The 17473-nt window shown below is 40.1% G+C and overlaps 1 protein-coding gene across 1 annotated transcript; it reads left to right on the top strand.

The window, feature by feature from the left end:
* The first annotated feature begins 754 nt into the window (after positions 1-754).
* On the top strand, positions 755-17194 carry LONRF1 (LON peptidase N-terminal domain and ring finger 1). Its single transcript, XM_053403121.1, has 12 exons — positions 755-1631; positions 6008-6126; positions 7482-7604; positions 7881-8027; positions 8848-9076; positions 9157-9253; positions 10338-10452; positions 11650-11771; positions 13175-13333; positions 13511-13673; positions 14901-15053; positions 15921-17194. Exons 1-12 carry the CDS (start codon positions 1001-1003, stop codon positions 16077-16079), a joined length of 2217 nt encoding a protein of 738 aa, XP_053259096.1. The 5' UTR covers positions 755-1000; the 3' UTR covers positions 16080-17194.
* The last annotated feature ends 279 nt before the right edge of the window (positions 17195-17473 follow it).

Here is a 17473-nt window from a genome sequence, read left to right as displayed (position 1 = left end):
TAATGCAAATTCTGTGGCTTAGCTAAACGTTGTGCAAAAGGTACTTTCTTCTGCCAATTTCGAATCTGTCCAAATTCAGCTTCACTGGTTGTCCCCTATTTCTAATATTGAGAGACAGAAAGAAATGTGGATGTCATCCCTTCCCAAGGACAACTCGAGCTGCCATCTATTTTCTGGCAGGGCTCTTGTGTGTGGCAAGAGGAATCCTACAGGTTGAGCTTTTCCTGCTGCAAAACCTCTGTAAATGAAAATACAGTAATAATAAAAAGGGGCATCGGGTATTTCCCCCCTGCCTTTGCAGGTCCCAACCCCTGCGTCAGCGGATCATTGCGCGTGGGAATGCAAACTAGTCTTCAGGAAGTCAGCAGAAAAGGAGGAGGAGCGCTAAATTCCTACGACCCTCCCCTTCCCTATCAGGGCCGACCATCCCTCCTGCCCGCCAGCCAGCCACGCCCCTCACCGCTGCCATCCGGCAAAGGAAAGTTATGGAACAAGCGCGAGCACGTGGCCTTGTTTTATAATTTCCTCGCCCCGCCCCTTTCCTTTGTCGCGCTCCTCGCGGCGGCCCGCCGGCCAATCGCAAGTCAGCCTTGCGCGGAAAGCCGGATGACGCTCCGTTTTATGTAAGGCCCTGGCGTCGCCCGCGACGCTATCGAGCTTACAGAGAAAGAGAGAGAGAAGGTTTGGTGGGGTGGGGGGCGCGGAGGCGGGGCACGTCGGCGAGATGGAATCCGGACCTTAAGGTTGGGGGGGGGAAGAGTGCGAGGTAAGGTTGAGGGGACTTGAAAAGAGGGCGGAGTCTCTCGCGAGCGCGCTCAACCGCCAACAACGTCCGAAAAAGCCTGTCAGAGGAAGGAGGGAGTGGAGGGCTGCGCGCGCGCGTGCCCGGCCTCGTCAACCGCCAGCCGGCTCCGTCGTTGGTGCTGTTACCTCAAGAGAAGCGGCGGCGCTCGGGGGTCGCGCGCCACACCCCCTCCGGTGAGCCGGACGTGGAGTGGAAATGGCGTCCTCGCCGGTTCCTGAGTCGGCCCCAGAGCCGGGGGGCAGCGGCACTCATTCGGAGCGGGAGCTCCTGCTCCGTCGCGGGGAGCTCCTGGCGCTGGGCAACCACCTGAAAGAGGCTCTGGAGACTTACTCGGCGGCGCTGCGCCTGGGCTCGCCCAGCTCCCGCCGCCGCCTGGGCGCGCTGGTGGACTGCCTGGTGCTGCACTACCGCCTCCGGCAGAGCGGCGAGAGAGCGGGCGACGCGCCGAGGGAAGGCGGCGGAGGGAGAGCGGCGGCGGAGGAGGAGCAGCAGGCGACCGCCGGCCGGGAAGACGGCTCCTCCGCGGCGGCGGCGGCGGGGCTCTTCCGCTGCCCCGGCTGCGAGGGCTTCCTCGGCGAGCCGGTGGTGGCGCCGTGCGGGCACGCCTACTGCCGCCGCTGCGTCCACGAGCACCTCCGCGCCCGCTGCCGCCGCTGCGGGGACCCGCTGGCTTCGTCGCCCGTCGCCGTCGCCCTGGGACACCTGGCGGAGAAGTGGTTCCCGGAGGAGTGCAAGAGGGCTCGCACCTGGCGGCGCCTCGGAGAGATGCTTGTGCAAGGGCAGCTGCGGGAAGCCAGCGAAGCCGCCAGCCAGGCCCTCGAAGAGGGTAAGAGCCACGGCCGCTGCTCGGGCCTCTGAAGCGGGGGTGGGTGGGTGGGAAAGGGGAGTTCCTGTGGGGTAAAAAGGACCCCTTGACTACAATCGTGCGCTTTGGGGAGCCTGATCGAACTCGAATGTGCCTAGTGCTGGGCTCCAGACGATCGGAATCGGTCCCGTGAAGGAATCTGTGGGGATCATGCATGCAGGCATGCACGCTTGCTTCATACTCAGAAGCGCGCCGGTTACTTGATGGCTTGCAAGTCTAGAGGACCGGCTTCGTAAAGAGGCCAGATACTCCATATCGCCCTAATGCAATATACTTCTGGGCGAGCTGAAGTCACGCATTCAGCCGGGAAGTGAGTGTTGCATAACCTAAGCGTGATCCAGATTCCTGTATGTGAAACAGGCCCCGGCCGCTTCAGTTGGAAGCTGTAGCTAGTTTTCCAGTGAAACTGTGCACATCACATTGCGAATTTAACATGGCCCTCCGAGGTGGCAACCTGTATGCAGGACTTTTGGAAGTTCCTAGAGAGTTGGCTTTTTGCAAGAATTTCACAAGTGAAACTCATACTGCAGATTGTCTTCCACCTTTTCAGTGAGTACTTAAGGTGGAACAGTGAACCCCCTTGGTTTCTAGCGGGCATTATGGGTTTGAGGTATCATGTTAGTTATATTGCATAATGTGGATAAAGGCTTTGTTGTGAGTGACCTGAAGAGAGTCCCTACCTTGGGGCTGTGAGTTTCCTATTACCCTTTGTTTTGTAGGGAGGTAAAAATGCTTGTTTTGTTTTTCTGATGCTCTTTCTGTAAACTTTTCCAGAGTTTCCAAAAGCTGGCATTTAGATGTACAGTGGTACCTCAGGTTACATACACTTCAGGTCACATATGCTTCAGGTTACAGACTCTGCTAACCTAGAAATAGTGCTTCAGGTTAAGAACTTTGTTTCAGGATAAGAACAGAAATCGTGCTCTGGCGGCGCGGTGGCAGCAGGAGGCCCCATTAGCTAAAGTGGTGCTACAGGTTAAGAACAGTTTAAGGTTAAGAACGGACCTCCGGAACAAATTAAGTACCGGTACTTAACCCGAGGTTCCACTGTACAAGCAAAGAGGAATATTTGAAGATGCGTTCTATGGGATTAGCTTTGTTAGTTGATGAAGTGCTATGGGACTGTCATTTTCTGAAAGGTAGTGAAAAAGTTTCAGCTTCTAAATTTTGGAACCCATTTTCAGAGTATATTACATAAAAATAGGAACCTTGAATAAAAACCTGTATTTCTAAAAGAAGGGATGCAGATATGGGTGAAGGAGCACTCATTCACTTGGGCTTAGCAACTGTGTTTGGGAGGTGGTGGTCAGAAGAGGCTTGGCTGTGAAACCTGTAACACTGAGGACCAGTAATTACTTATGATGAATTCACTTTTACCAGAGGCCTATTTTCAGTCTCCTAAAGTGTTACTGAGACAATTCGCAGGAGGCAGGCTAGTTGCATAAGCAGATGGGGGCGTGGAAGGGGAAAAGGTTGTATAATGCTGATGACATCACAGATGGGAGTGTTGAGTCTTTCACAACACTGTTAGAAAAGACTTGTATGGGGAGGTCTAGAGATACGACTAGGTTAATATTCTGGGAGCACTTCACAGCATGTTCAATGCTGAGTACTACTTGTAACACTGTATGAAATAAACTAAGGAAAATTTAATTGTGCGCATGCTTTTATATCTCTGAAAGATGTTGAATCTGAGCTTGGTGATTGTGACCTTTTGTAACTATTCTGGTTTTCTGGCTGTTCAAATCATAATAGGCGTCTAAATTCTCATTGTTTGAGAACACTATATTCTGTCCTGCACTTGTGCTTCTGTGGTCCTGGTATCTTACTTTTGAGATGCAGAGCAATGACCAGCTAAAATATTGGGCTTCCTAGTTTCTAACTTGAAAGCCTAATCCAAATAGGTTAGTACTACTTTCTGATGAAAGTTTTATCATTGTTTGAAAATTGTCTAATTTGTTCAAGAGACTGTAATATTATTCTTTTACTACACATCAGACCAAGGACATTTGCCTGAAATAAAAATGGGTGTGTTGGAAGGATAGTTACAGGGAATGAAATGTTTATTTTGCTTTGAGACAGAAACTTTGCAGAGTTAGAGGTTTGCATAGTGCACCACATGTCCTTAATTTCGAGTCAGAATATGGGAGTGAACCTCAAGGCCTAGTGTAGAAGCCTGATGCTTTCATCCAGTAGGCTAGGCTAAATTTGGGAAGTGGCCTATTGTGCCGTATTTATATGACCTTAGATTCAGTTCCTAATCTCCAGCATGTGACTTGATCAGCAGAAGTGTCTGAGTAGTGTGTGGGGCATCTGATATAATGGAGCTATAAACAGCCATAAAGACTTAGAAAGGACTTCAGCTGGACTTGTTTGAGTTGTTTTTGCTCTTGTTGTGTACTAGGAGAGTGTCTCACTGTCCATTCAGATGCATATGAATACACAGGATGGGAAATGCTAGATACCAGCATTAATTACTGTATTGCTATAGGCAAAACTAGCAACTTTTATGCTCTAGTTCAGCACGAAGTTGAATTTCTGATGTTTAGGTTCTTGGCCTGTCTATTGCCTGAAGTTCATTGTGCTAATGTTGTAAACTTGTCTGCTTCCAGCCAGTACCTCATGAAAATGCTACTATATGACTCAGGAGCTTCTTTTTCCTTGTAGTCTCTTTCCCACCCTAAAAACCACCCCACCCAATATTTTCTAGAGGCTTATGGGACCCTTTGGAGCAGATTTGCGGAGCTGTTAAGGGGCAGAGAGGAAGCTGAAATCTAATCACATGAGAGGACACTTGCACAACTTTGAATATACATAAAGGGCAGTATCTACAGTATGCTGTGGGTCTTAGCAATGAGCTGATCTTTTAGACTGTGTGTGCCACTCAGTTGTGCAACCTCAAAGTGGGGTTAGTTTCCTTTTTATATGATCTGTGTTGGCCCCTTTCAGTATGTGCAAACTAGCTATTAAACACAGGTGTGGCATATTAATTTTAGTAATAAAAAAATTTTGGAATTGAATTTGTAAGTCATAGAAAGGAAGGCACCCCAGAATTGGGGCTTAATCCTTTATGAAAATTGGATAATTCTTTTAGGAGAGTTAAGTTAGGAGTTATTTACACACATACAGGGGACAGGGGTATAGCAATTAAATATTTTTTAATATGCCACCTTGGTACGTTTGCCTCCTAGATTTAAAAATGTTATTATAACTCATTCTACAGTAATTAGAAAAAGCATATATTAATATAAAATAATAATCATAAAGTGTGTTTACTCAGCACCTTGCCCACATAATCAAAGAAAAGAAAAACTTAGAAGCAGTTGATCTACTTTCATAATTACATGATGTGCCTAGATGCACTTTGGGGCATGATTAAAATATGTCGTAAGATGTTTGGAAAACTGAGACCATATCCCGTCAGCGTCTAAAACTCTTGAGGTATTTCAAACTGTTGGAATTTAAAGGTTAGAAACCAAAAAGTTGACATCTTGCACAAAAGTAGTGTTGTCGTCTTGAACTGTCAAGCTCTAAGGGAGTTAAACAGGCAACTAGATGTGACAAGGTGATATCCACAATCTGTGTGGTTTCAGGTAGTTAATTTTGTTTTCAGAGTGGAAGATGGGATTACAAATTCACTGATGTTGCATTTACTCTGGCCGTGCCAATATTATCCTTTTAAGCTTGTAATCAGTCAATATCTTTGCTTTCACGCCTAAGTAAACTTTACTGCTGCAAGCATAAAGGCTTGAAATACAGTGCCAAAACACTAGTAGACAAAACACTGAATTCTGTCCTTTTTTGAGGGCTTTCTTTAATTTATTTGTCCTATATTTCCTTGCTTATCCTATAGACTAGGGTGATTCAAGGATTTGCAGACTGCCCCACTTGGGAGAAGAGTGAAGGAAGACTGGTCTTGTCTTGCAAACTATGTCTATACAGATTTTAAGACCAAATTGGGTCCACAAAACCAGCCTAAATTTCAGTTTGTGCCTTTGACTAGCATTCAGATATTTTTATTGGTCTCTAAGCATATAAATAGTTCTTGTAGTTAGGTTAATTGCATTAGGGTTATTTGCAAGGGTGTTTTAACATTTAGTAAGTCATAAATCTTTACTAATAAGCTTGTCCACATCAACAGCATGAAATAATGAACTACTTCTCTCCAAACTTAGAAAGTTTTGTTTTGTTTTGTTTTTTGTCTGGCTTCTTGGAAAATGTTGTTTTCCATAGGTGCATATCTATTTCGAAGTCTGCACTGCATGTGTATTTTGGATTATAAAGACATAAGCAGTTTCTATTCAGCTACATGACAAAGTCATTGGTTTTTATTTTAGATCCTAGTGATTTGATACTACGGGTTTATAGAGCTGAATCCTATGCTGGCCTCCAAGAATTTAAATATGCCCTGGATGACCTGAATGCTGTTACTGCTAAAATGCCAAATTGGTCTGAGGTAAGTCTATAAAGTGTAAATGCTTAAGATAATATCATATTAGGTCATCCACGGAGTTGACTTATTAAAGTTGATGAATTAAAGTCCATTGATTTCAGTGGTCTTACTTTTAAGTTTGACTGACATTGAATATCACATACAGTGTACTTGTATTATGAAAAATACAAAAACATGATGCTAGAAATTGTGTCAGCATTTTCAAACCCAAACCCACCTTTATCCCAGGCATGCATTTGGGAACTATTTCTTATTTTTTCCCATGCATTTGCATGGTGTTAGTACTGCTGTTTTGACCCACCTTGGATCAGGTTCACTACGTGGATTGAGTCTTTCGGCAGGCATAGTACTGCACACTTCTAGCAGAAGCCCTGTTCAGTTTGTAATTATGTTTTCAAGCACAATTGTGAAGTTGAAAAGCTTTGTCAATATAAAAAGGCGGGAGTGTTTAAGCTTCATTATAAGCACTTCAAGTCAATAATTAAATGATCCCTCCACCCCCAGTTCTGCAACTGATTCTGCAGTTGGTTGGCTTTGTCTATGTGCACATGCACATACATATAATTTTGCATGAAACAAGAATATAAACTGCATTCACACTATGGATGAATAAATCAATTTTGCATGGTGCAAACAGGTGCTTTTCAACAGTAGCTGTACGTATATGGTGCAGACTAAGGGCTTGTTCGCTCTTACGTTTGACCCGTTGCTTTCCCTTGGGGAAATCTGCAGTTTAGTGGTGAATCGGAGCAAATGGCAATCTGGTTTTCCGTGGATTGCCATTTGTTCTGATTTATCACTAAAGGGGGTTTTCCAGGGGAAAGCAGCAGGGCAAAGGCAAAACAGCTCGAACCTGTCCCTAGAAAGCATGGGATAAGCATTTGCTTTCTAGGCACAGGATAAACAGAAGTGTGGATGAGTGCTAAGTATGAAAGGGTGAAACAAGGTCTGAAAGAAGAAGTGAATGGAGTTTGTTATGCCTGTATACTGTTTATTCCAATTGGTTCTATGGGCTGGAGGAAGTAGTGATGGTAGAATGCATAGGATGTGCCATCCTTTTGTTTGAGTTCTCTGCTGCTATTGTGTCTCACTGCATAACGTCAGGTATTACAGTAACTCTTAAAACCATTAGTGCCATTGTAGGTTCTATTGGTTTCACTGAGGCTTTCTTCTATAGCAACTTGTAAGATCCCAATCAAATAATTCAGTGGCATACATAGCTACAGGAAACAAAAGCTCTATTGTACCCAGTGGGGCTAACTTCAAAGGAAATATGCTTAGACTCAGGCTTCTAAATCTTTCTGTGATGCACACCAAATGATTAACATTTAAATACCTTTGAATCACTGTTTTTTTAGGTCTACTTTCGGAAAGCAAGAATACTTAATAATGCTGGGTCTAAAGATGATGCCTTACAGCTCCTTCTTCACTGCCTAGCCCTTGATGAAGAATTCATTCCGGCAAAACTAGAAGTTGAGAAGGTATTTATATATTTTAAAGCAATGCTTAGTTTTTTGCTTTCAGTTCTAATACTTTTCAAATGTAGTTACTTCCTGTGAAGAGGAAGTAACCAATGTTCACGTAGAAAACAAAACTTGCATTGCAGTTAATTTTTCCAGAGATCTGAAGCCTGGTGAACTACTTAAAAAGCTCAGCTGGTTCACTGTAGTATGTTAAAAAGTTAGAAGACTGGGATGATTGGATTTACAAAATTTTAGTAATAGCTGGCTTATTCCTTAATATTGTCCATTACACAGATGCTGTGTGATTTGTTATCACCAGAAAGTGTGAGAAAGAGTCTGAAGGAATCTGCTATGAATTCTTCACATGTTCGAAGTAAACCATTTATACATGGTTCTGAAATGGAAGAGTCTTGTGAAAATTTACAGCACAGTTCAGAGCCAGTAAGTAATGCTTATTTTGTTCCACACATGATATTTCAAACGTTGCTATGCACAATATGTAGGTTGTGCTGTTGACTTGCTTTTTATTTCATCTTATTCTAGTTTGATGCCATATAATTTTGAAATTTCAGGGTTGATAGGGAATGTGGAAAGAATCTAGAACAATGCTCAACATTGTAGAGAGAATGTTATTTATATGCTAATGAAAATTATGGGAATGGTTTTTAAAATGACAATTGTGAAGCAATACTTAAAGAAAAAAAGCTTTTCCTGTATGTGCTTCTGCTCCCATAGTCAGAGTTGTTTAGCGGTGCAAGTTAAACAAACAATGAAGCAGTTTAGAGCCAGAATTTTAAGTTTGCTTGAGTTCTGGATTCCAAACAGTTCTTTGTGTCTAGGGACTCCTGAGGTTCTATTTCAGCACAGTAGAATATTGTGCAAGTCTTTATTTTTAGGATATTGCTTTTTATACTCCCAGGTCTGCATTCACACACGGAAGTTGTGACGTGGTAAGGTTCCATCTAACAATGTGCCTAGTTTCATAAGTGAGCGTGGAAATAGAATTTTAGAAATACAGAATGACAGCTAATATTCAGCTAGGACCAGATATTATTAGTTCCCTGCAAATCATATTAATAATGTGAAACATTCTGAAGTAGTCCACAGAAATTTCAAGGTGGCCCTTTGCACTAGGAAATGTGCCTGTTCTGGATAACGAGGGTTTATCCAAAAAATTGTGATTCTGCTGGCGGATATTGTTGCCAATTTATCTGAAATTTGATAAAGATTCCATTCCCCCCACTCATTGTTTTTTTGGTAGGATTTAGAAATGCAAGAGTCTGTTGGAGGAAGCCTGCATCGTGCACAGTCTGCCCATTCTCTCCACTCAACAGAAACAAATGCCAAAGACGATGGATTAAAAAGGGTTTCTTCTGAACCTCTGCTTTCCAGCCAAGATAAAGGTGCTTTATTAAAAAGAAAGTGGTCCCTTTCAGAACAAGATGTTAAAGTTATTGAAGATGGAAGAAATAAACATAAAAAACAAGGAGGTAACTATTTAGTCATTCATATTGATTTCTGATAAATTCAGTATTTCATGCTTTGATAATATCCTGTATTGTTTATTTAGAAACTACAAAAAGGGATGCCACCTTTCCATTCAATCATGGACCAGTTCCAGAGGATTTGATTGATGTTTCAGACTTTGAGTGTTCATTGTGTATGAGGTAATACAGTGGTTTCTTTAATCATCCTTTTTATTACCCATTTGATCATCTTTGTCTTTGATCTCTTCTCCATCTTAGGACAGCTTTTATGTTAAGATTCTTGCTCTAAAGCTGCTGAAAATTGCTTTTGTGTGCAAATTGCTCCATGCTGTGCAAAGAGAGAAGCACAATGTTTGTGTCTTGCTACGTGTGCCAGCCTTTTAGCTCCCAAACTGTGGTCCTTAGACAACCAGTGATCCATGAACTTAATTCAAGTGGTCTGTGGCATGTCTTTGGAAAACCAATAACAAAAGCAATTAAAATAATACTGCATGTAACACAGCACATTACAATTCCTACAACAAGCATTAAAATTAGTAAGTGGTCTGACAAGACAGCAATGTTCCATCAGTCCCATCAGTTAAAATGTTTGGGAACCATTGGTAAACGATAGTATTAATGTGCATTTTTGGCTAGTTCCAATGAGTGAACTTTTCACTCAATCAGGTTGGTACACATGGTGGAAGGCTCACAAATATTTCTCTTTGGCAGTAATGTGTTGTTTCATAGACATCATAAGGGAATGTCTGCAAGAGAGTTAGGGTTTAACCAAATGGCCCCCTAATATTGCCAAAAGTACAGTTTGGCAACTGCTTGTCAAGCCCTGTCAAGAACATAAGTCTGGTTAACAAAACATAAATAGTCAAGCCTACAGGTTCTGTACAATTGGTTTGCATCTGACTGCCCAAGACATGACTCCATGACATTTGCTACATTTATTTGGCACTTTTTTTGCATCTTGGGGGATGCATGTATGGAACATATTGAAAGCTGCTCTTCAACCCTTCTACCACACAGACATTTCATAGAGGACTGTCTTCTTGGAAGTCTAATGAACATGCATTGTCACTAATGCCAAATGTCTGCTAGGAGGAATAACAGATCAATCTTATTTCTTAATTATTCTAAGCCTACAACAGCCAAGGTGGTTACAAGATAAAAGCATCCAAATGGTTTCTTTTGTTCTGACTTGGCTTAATTTACTTGTTTTAATGTTTGTCACTAAAGTGACTGTAGCATGATTAACTTCTTGAAATTTTTTCAGGCTTTTCTTTCATCCTGTGACAACACCCTGTGGCCATACTTTCTGTAAGAATTGTTTAGAACGATGTTTAGACCATTCTCCTCAGTGTCCTCTCTGTAAAGAAAGCTTAAAAGAGGTAATATTTACCATACACGACATTGCTGTCTTCTAAAACAAGTATTTGTAATACAGAATATATACCATTAAATAAAAACTTGGTGGAAGCTAAGTCTTTGTTCGGATGTTTTTCTGCAATGGAAATGATTTTCAGTATTCCAGTTTCAGAAGCTTCTTTCGTTCAAAGTATCATCAGTAGGAATTAGGGCTGCTAAGTTTTGCTCAAGAATAATACATTTTATTAGCCATAGAAAGTGAGTGCACGTGGTAGTATATGTGATTTATATTTTTGTTTGTAAACTGCCTTAACTATGATTTTATCATAGAAAGGCAACATATAAATGGCAACACAAAAAACCCTGTACACTGATGTCAGTTGCCAGAGAGAGAAAAGCAAACAACAACAATTTTATTTATACCTCGCCCATCTGGCTGGGTTTCCCTAGTCACTCTGAATAGTAAAAGCACCCAGCAGAATAGTAAAAGCACAATAAAACATTAAACATTATACCTTCCGTAAACTTCCCTTTTCCCTATGTCCATCAGAAGCCAGGTGTGATTTAAAAATGTATACCTCACTTTTCTTTATAAAGTTCGCCTGTCCACAATAATGAACACAAGAACAGTCTTGCTTGATCACAGTATGGTCGCCTAACCCAAATGAGTGGCAGCATATGTTCCCAGCAACAGCCAACAATTACATACAGAATAAACTGCTGCTGCCTCTCTTCTCAGCCTTCCTGCAGAAATGGCATTGCCTACCTTGAAAAAGATAAATGGTCTCTTTTAACTCTCACTTCTGGTTTAGCTAGCTGAAGTGCAGAGCCAGAAAGTGAAACCTTAAGTGTGCATTGTGAGGTTTATGCTACAAACAGGTTGTTACACAGAATGGCCGTATATTGGGCCAAAATTTTGATTGAGGCATAACTTTTTAATTGATTGAATTGACTAATTATCATGTTGCTAATTAACCCTAGTTAACCCTAGTAAAAGCTCTGTTGAAAGAAAATTTGAGGTGCAGTGGATTATTATAAATAGTTCTAAAGTAAAAACTGTATTCAAGGGAAACAAAGTGGTCAACGCAGGATTGTTGTATCACCCTGTTTTCTGCTTGATATCTATAAATTGAACGCTGGTATAAAATAATAATTTGGATTAGCGACATCTTTGCAGTAGTTAAGCTATAATGACTTGAGATTTTATTTTTTACTTCTAGTATTTGGCAAGTAGACAATATAGAATTACACAGCTGCTGGAAGAACTAATAGTAAAGTATTTACCTGCTGAGCTATCAGAGAGAAAAAGAATTAATGATGAAGAAACAGCTGAATACTCCAGGTAAGTTTATAAACTGACTTATTAACAAGTTTAGGAACAAGTACTAAACCTTTTCAGTTGTGCCTGCTTTTGAAAAGCTTTCTTCCCTCAACTATGTTTTTATTTACCTCATATTTTGAAGTGTAGTCTCGGTCTACTTCTAGTAGATGGATTTGTTACTGAATCACCTCACTGAAGAGAGCAAACTGAATAACATGAATTTGGTACAAGCAGGTACACTGACCTGTTTGACACTTGCAAGTGCAGGTGGTTCTTCCTGCTTTTTCTTGCAACAGTTCCTCTAAAGGAGCTCAACATCATGTGTTATCCTCACAGCAATGATTCAAAAGAATCATTATAGCCAGGTAGCAGTATCTCAAGCCCAAGCACTACATAATAATGGCATATTTTTTATTTTAAAATACAGATCTGTTCCAATTACGTATAGAGTAAGGACTGGGGGCTTGATTTTAAGAGCAAAATGTATGCATAGAGCAGGGGATGTGAAGTCTCTCCCTGTCCATGGCTTACCTCCTTGTTGCCAGTCCTCTGGTGTCACAGCCAGATTTGCTTCTAGTATTGGATTCTGGCTCAAGGGATGGGGAGGGAACATCTGGTGGGAAGGGTCCAGCACATCCTGCCCACACACTTCTCTTTCTAAATCATATTCTACCTCGTATTTATACATGGTTGGCATATCACCACATAGATGTTATCAAAAAGCGTTCTTTCCTGTTGATTTTTGCTATTGCTTAGAAACTTGAGGTCATTCTAATCTGTTTTAGGATTTCAACATTTGTATGTTTTAAAGTAGGGTTGTGATTTTTTTCTTTATTACTGCTTTATCTTTTGTAAGCCACCTTAAGGTTTTTCACAATCAGTGGTGTCTAAATTTTTAATAAAATAATAATAATAATAATAATAATAATAATAATAATAATAATAATAAAAAAAATAATATAGTACTTTGGTTTAGAATTGCAACAAAAACAGATGAGAGAAATTTTTATCCACATTCCATTTGGATGACTTAAAATAACTTGAATTAAATTATTTACATAAGTCTTAACAGTGCTTTTTCTCGGGGGGGGGGGCAGATACCCCCAAGCATTTTGTGAATCTTTGTACTTTTGTCCATTTACTGTATTTATTTTCCCGACTTGAACTATGAAATGATGATTTTCTTGAGTCAAAATGAAAGTACCCTTAAACATTTTTTACAAAAAAGCACTGAGTCTTAAGCCTTATTTCTCTTCATATTGTATACATCTTCATTCCTACTGATTTCAGGCCTTGTGCTATAGCTTAGCTTTTGTAAGAGGTTAAGGGAGTATATGTACAAAGCAGAACCTACTATTTACCTGTATCAAAAGAGAACTGTTCAGGCAATGTAGGTTTTAAAAATACTATTATATATTTTTCAGCTTGACTAAGAATGTTCCAGTCTTCGTTTGCACTATGGCCTATCCAACTGTGCCTTGTCCCCTCCATGTATTTGAGCCAAGGTATCGACTGATGATTCGAAGGAGTGTGGAAACAGGGACAAAACAATTTGGGATGTGTATCAGTGACCCTAAAAATGGGTATGTATGTGTTCCACAGTGTGTGTGTGTGTGTGTGTGTGTGTGTGTGTGTGTGTATATATATATATATATATATATATATATATATATATATAAATATATATATATATATGTGGAGAGAGAGAGAGAGAGACAGTGTTTCCGAAGTGGATACTGACACAGTGCCTCTTTTTCTAGCTTTGCAGATTATGGCTGCATGCTGTACATTAGAAACCTTGACTATCTCCCAGATGGACGGTCTGTTGTTGATACAGTTGGATTAAGAAGATTCAGAGTTCTGCAAAGAGGGATGAAGGATGGCTACTACACTGCAGATATTGAGTATCTAGAAGATATAAAGGTATTGGATTTCACATTCACTTATTGCTTAAAACAGGATTTTAATAATGCATTTTCTAAACATATACAGATATACAGATTATAGCCTACTTGTTCAAATGTAAAGCTACTTTGTATATAAAGCATGTGCATTTAGCATCCCCTTGTTAATTAGAATGGAAACTTGCAATTTACAACGCATGGTAAGAGGTTTTAATTCCACATTTTAGGTGAAGACGTGTTTTAGATTAGTGTTGCAAAAATAAAAATAAAAATTAGGGAGCAGATGTCCACTTCTGCTTGAAAATCTTGCTTTTCTGCCATGTGGTTGATTCTGGCTATGGAGGAATTGTTCTCCTTGCAGCCCAACCAATTTCTGGCTTTAATGTTTAAAGGAACACGCATCAAATGAAACAGGTGGTCTTACCATTTGAGTACTTTTGGATACGTGAAGAAAGGGTTATTGTCAAGCTGCCACTTTAAGCATATGTATCGAAGGTTATAGTTTTAGGTCACATTAAATGTGTCTTAAAACACTATTGATCTCATTCATACATAAGAGCTTTCATCTTGAAAGCGCTGTTTAGGTGCAAGCATCCCTTGTACGCATGGAGAGTTGCTTTTGACATAGGAGCTCATGAACTTTCATGAAAACTCTGTGTTTTATCTTACACATGGAACTCTGAATGTGAAAAACCTGGCTTATTTGGACAATCCTCCAGGCTATGGTTTTGAAAAATCACAGGTTCAAATGTTCTCCATTCTTTTCTATGCACAGCTTAATATGTTGTTTTCTGGTCTGTTTTCCTGTTTGCCATTTTACCCAAACAAACATGCTATGGTTTCATCTTACTCTCCCAAATAGGGTTGCAGACCACTGTTTGATCCTAGTTTGAGAGGCATCCAGGAACCATAACTTGTTTAGATGTAATGGCTCTCATTTGGATCGATTATTTAAGGCAGTAATTTCTTAAGCCCATGCATGAAGGCAGTGGGGGGGTGCTTGGGCCTAGGAGCTGATACCCCAAAACATGGTTTGAATTATTGACCCAATCTAGTTTTTTGTGTGAGATGCTTTGCTATTGATGGCGATATTTTGATGAACTACTTCAGCACTGAATTTTTCCCATTCTCTTTAAATATAGACTGAACTCAAGACTTTTGCTTTTTTATGCAAATTAGCTATGAAAGTCTTCACATATACAGCTTGTTTTGTTTTGTGACTATACTGCACTTTCTTCATTCATAGGTTGAAGATGAAGGTGAGATGAAGAAACTTGGAGTGCTCCATAATTTTGTATATAGCCAAGCTTGCAGTTGGTTCCAAAGCTTAAGAAACAAATTTCGTAGCCAAATACTTCAGCACTTTGGTCCAATGCCAGAGAGGGAAGGAAACATACAGGTATTCAGACACCATACAGTATCTCTCTAGCAATTATTAGCATGATATGGGTTGCTTTGTTAGTAAAGGAAGTAGTAGAAAGATTGGTAGAGTAACTGATGTGGCGGTGGTAATCATTAGGGGAAAAATGGACAGCAGCTAAAAGAGAGAAGCCAAGATGGTGCCAATTAATATTTATTCAAAGAACTGCAAAAAGCCCAGTGTGTATTTTAAATATGTGGTTGTGTCGGACAACGAAACCAGGTTTTTAAAAAGCCAGTTCTTGAACTCCTTCCTCTAGAATATTATTCTATTTACACTTAAGGAATAAATCTTTCTCAACACTATTTTGAGGCTGTTCACTTTTTGTGGCAATGGGCAACACAGCTGACAAAGCTGCATGTCCCTAGTGGGATGGACAAGTGCTGTTGTCACAGTGACTGTCAGCACAGGCAGACTGAAGCTTTGCATTGCCGAGCGGCTTTGAGATGTCCAAGACATTTCAACTAAAACATCTGATGGATAGTGTCAACCTGTCTATACTGTAATGGTAGTGAAATTTACAGCAGGGATACGCTTGCCATCTTGATCTTGTGCTGTAAGACACAGCTGTCTTAGGGCAAACACTTTCAATCACAGACATAGAAGACAATATTTAAAACTTCAGATCGAGATTACTGCTGAAAGTTGGTTTTGTGTAAGCTAGCTAATAAAACCACCTCATTTTACGTTATCAGGAAATCTTGAATTCCTAGGACCTGGTGGTTGATAATGGCAATGGAAAATGAAACAATGTATTTTGATCTCTAGAACCTGTTCATTTCACATCTGTGTTGTAAGCCATTTGTTACCATTAGTACATTCTAATTTTTTGTTCCTTATTTTTAGGAAATGGCTAATGGACCTGCATGGTGTTGGTGGCTTCTAGCTGTCCTGCCTGTGGACCCTAGATACCAGCTTTCTGTGCTGTCTATGAGATCTTTGAGAGAACGACTAATAAAAATCCAAGATATATTGATGTATTTCTCTAGAAACCAGTCCAAATGACTATCCGGATCTAACTGAAACAGTACCCTATTCTAGCTGTAACTACAGCTGGAGTTCTTGCAGCATTTGCACTTTTAGTACTGGTCTGAGAACTGTATCAGAACTGCTTTCTTTCTTCCTTTATTAATCAGTTCTTCACATGGGTCCCCTCAACTTGAAGGGCACCACTAAAATTGCACACAGAAAAATTAAATCCGGAAAAAAACTATGGGAAAATTCTACTTTATTTGCACTATATACAAGTGAGAATGTATCATCCTATGTTGTATTTCCACTGATTAGTTAAGAAGCATTGGAAAGTGCAGGATTTAAAAATGTCCAAGTTTACAATATTAAGGATGCATTCAAAATCTTGCAAATCAGAACTTGCCTCTGATACAGCACCCTGTTGCTATTTGCACAAAGTATTTAAAACGTAGTATTGAATGTTGCTATAAAAAACTTGTTTTGTGAGTGTCTTAACTATAAATATGGCACAAGTTAACTTTCTTGCATACTTTCAAAATAAAAATGATTGTATGAATTTGGAGCCATGTTAAAAGAACAATTGAAAAATAGGTTGGTCAAGAAGTTATTGAAACTGTGAAGACATTACCTATAACTGTGCATTGTGAAAGACTGGATTAGATACAGATGACTACTAGATGACTCTTTGGAGTGGTTGCTTTGAGCACTAGTCTTTCCAATACATAACAAAAATATGATTTAATGCACTAAGCATACAACGGTTGATTCCTAAACTTCTCTGACAAATGAGCAGATTTGAAAATACTATCAGTGACTGCTTCTCTTTGCTCCATGAGTCAGCTGCAGCTCACTCACCATACCCTTCTAGGCAACTCATGAAAGTTTGGGAACTACTGAAGCATTGCTACAAAAGTTAAGGGTCTAACTAGTTTTTGAAAGTTCAAAAACATTTGGTGCAAATAGGACTTCCATGCCTTATTCATATCGCTATTACACAGCAATGCAAAGGTTAGCATTCTGCTTGCCAATGGGTACTTTTGTAGTTTTCTGTTTGTGACTGTCTGACTTGTATGTGAAATCATTTTGTAAAACTCTTGCTTTTGCTAATATTTAATTTTCAATAAACCTAAAACTTATATTTTTTTTAACTTACAACTATTATTTTTTTCTGTCTCCGTTGGGCTTTTTATATAGCACCTCTACCCTAAATGATAGTTATCAGAAACCTGAATTGTTATATATGGATCACAGTAGTGTCCGATCCCTACAGCTTAGCTATGTTCTCTTATTGGCTCAACATACGAAAAAATATTTGGGGTGTGAATGGAACAGTCTTTGGATTCTGTTGTTAGTACTTCATAATCATTAAGGACCTCTTCCTGTGTAAGCCCATATCACTGTTTTGAGACATATATTTGATGAATAAA

Source organism: Podarcis raffonei, chromosome 9 (genome assembly GCF_027172205.1).
Source record: "Podarcis raffonei isolate rPodRaf1 chromosome 9, rPodRaf1.pri, whole genome shotgun sequence".
Classification (NCBI taxonomy): Eukaryota; Metazoa; Chordata; class Lepidosauria; order Squamata; family Lacertidae; genus Podarcis; species Podarcis raffonei.
The sequence above is the reverse complement of the archived record's forward strand: the minus strand, read 5'-3'. Positions and strand labels throughout refer to the sequence as shown.

Coding starts and splice junctions, on each gene's coding strand:
- LONRF1 (XM_053403121.1), top strand. CDS start 1,001: ATGGCGTCCTCGCCGGTTCCTGAGTCGGCCCCAGAGCCGGGGGGCAGC. Junction 9,077..9,156: donor TAAACATAAAAAACAAGGAG/GTAACTATTTAG, acceptor TTGTTTATTTAG/AAACTACAAAAAGGGATGCC. Junction 13,334..13,510: donor ATCAGTGACCCTAAAAATGG/GTATGTATGTGT, acceptor CTCTTTTTCTAG/CTTTGCAGATTATGGCTGCA.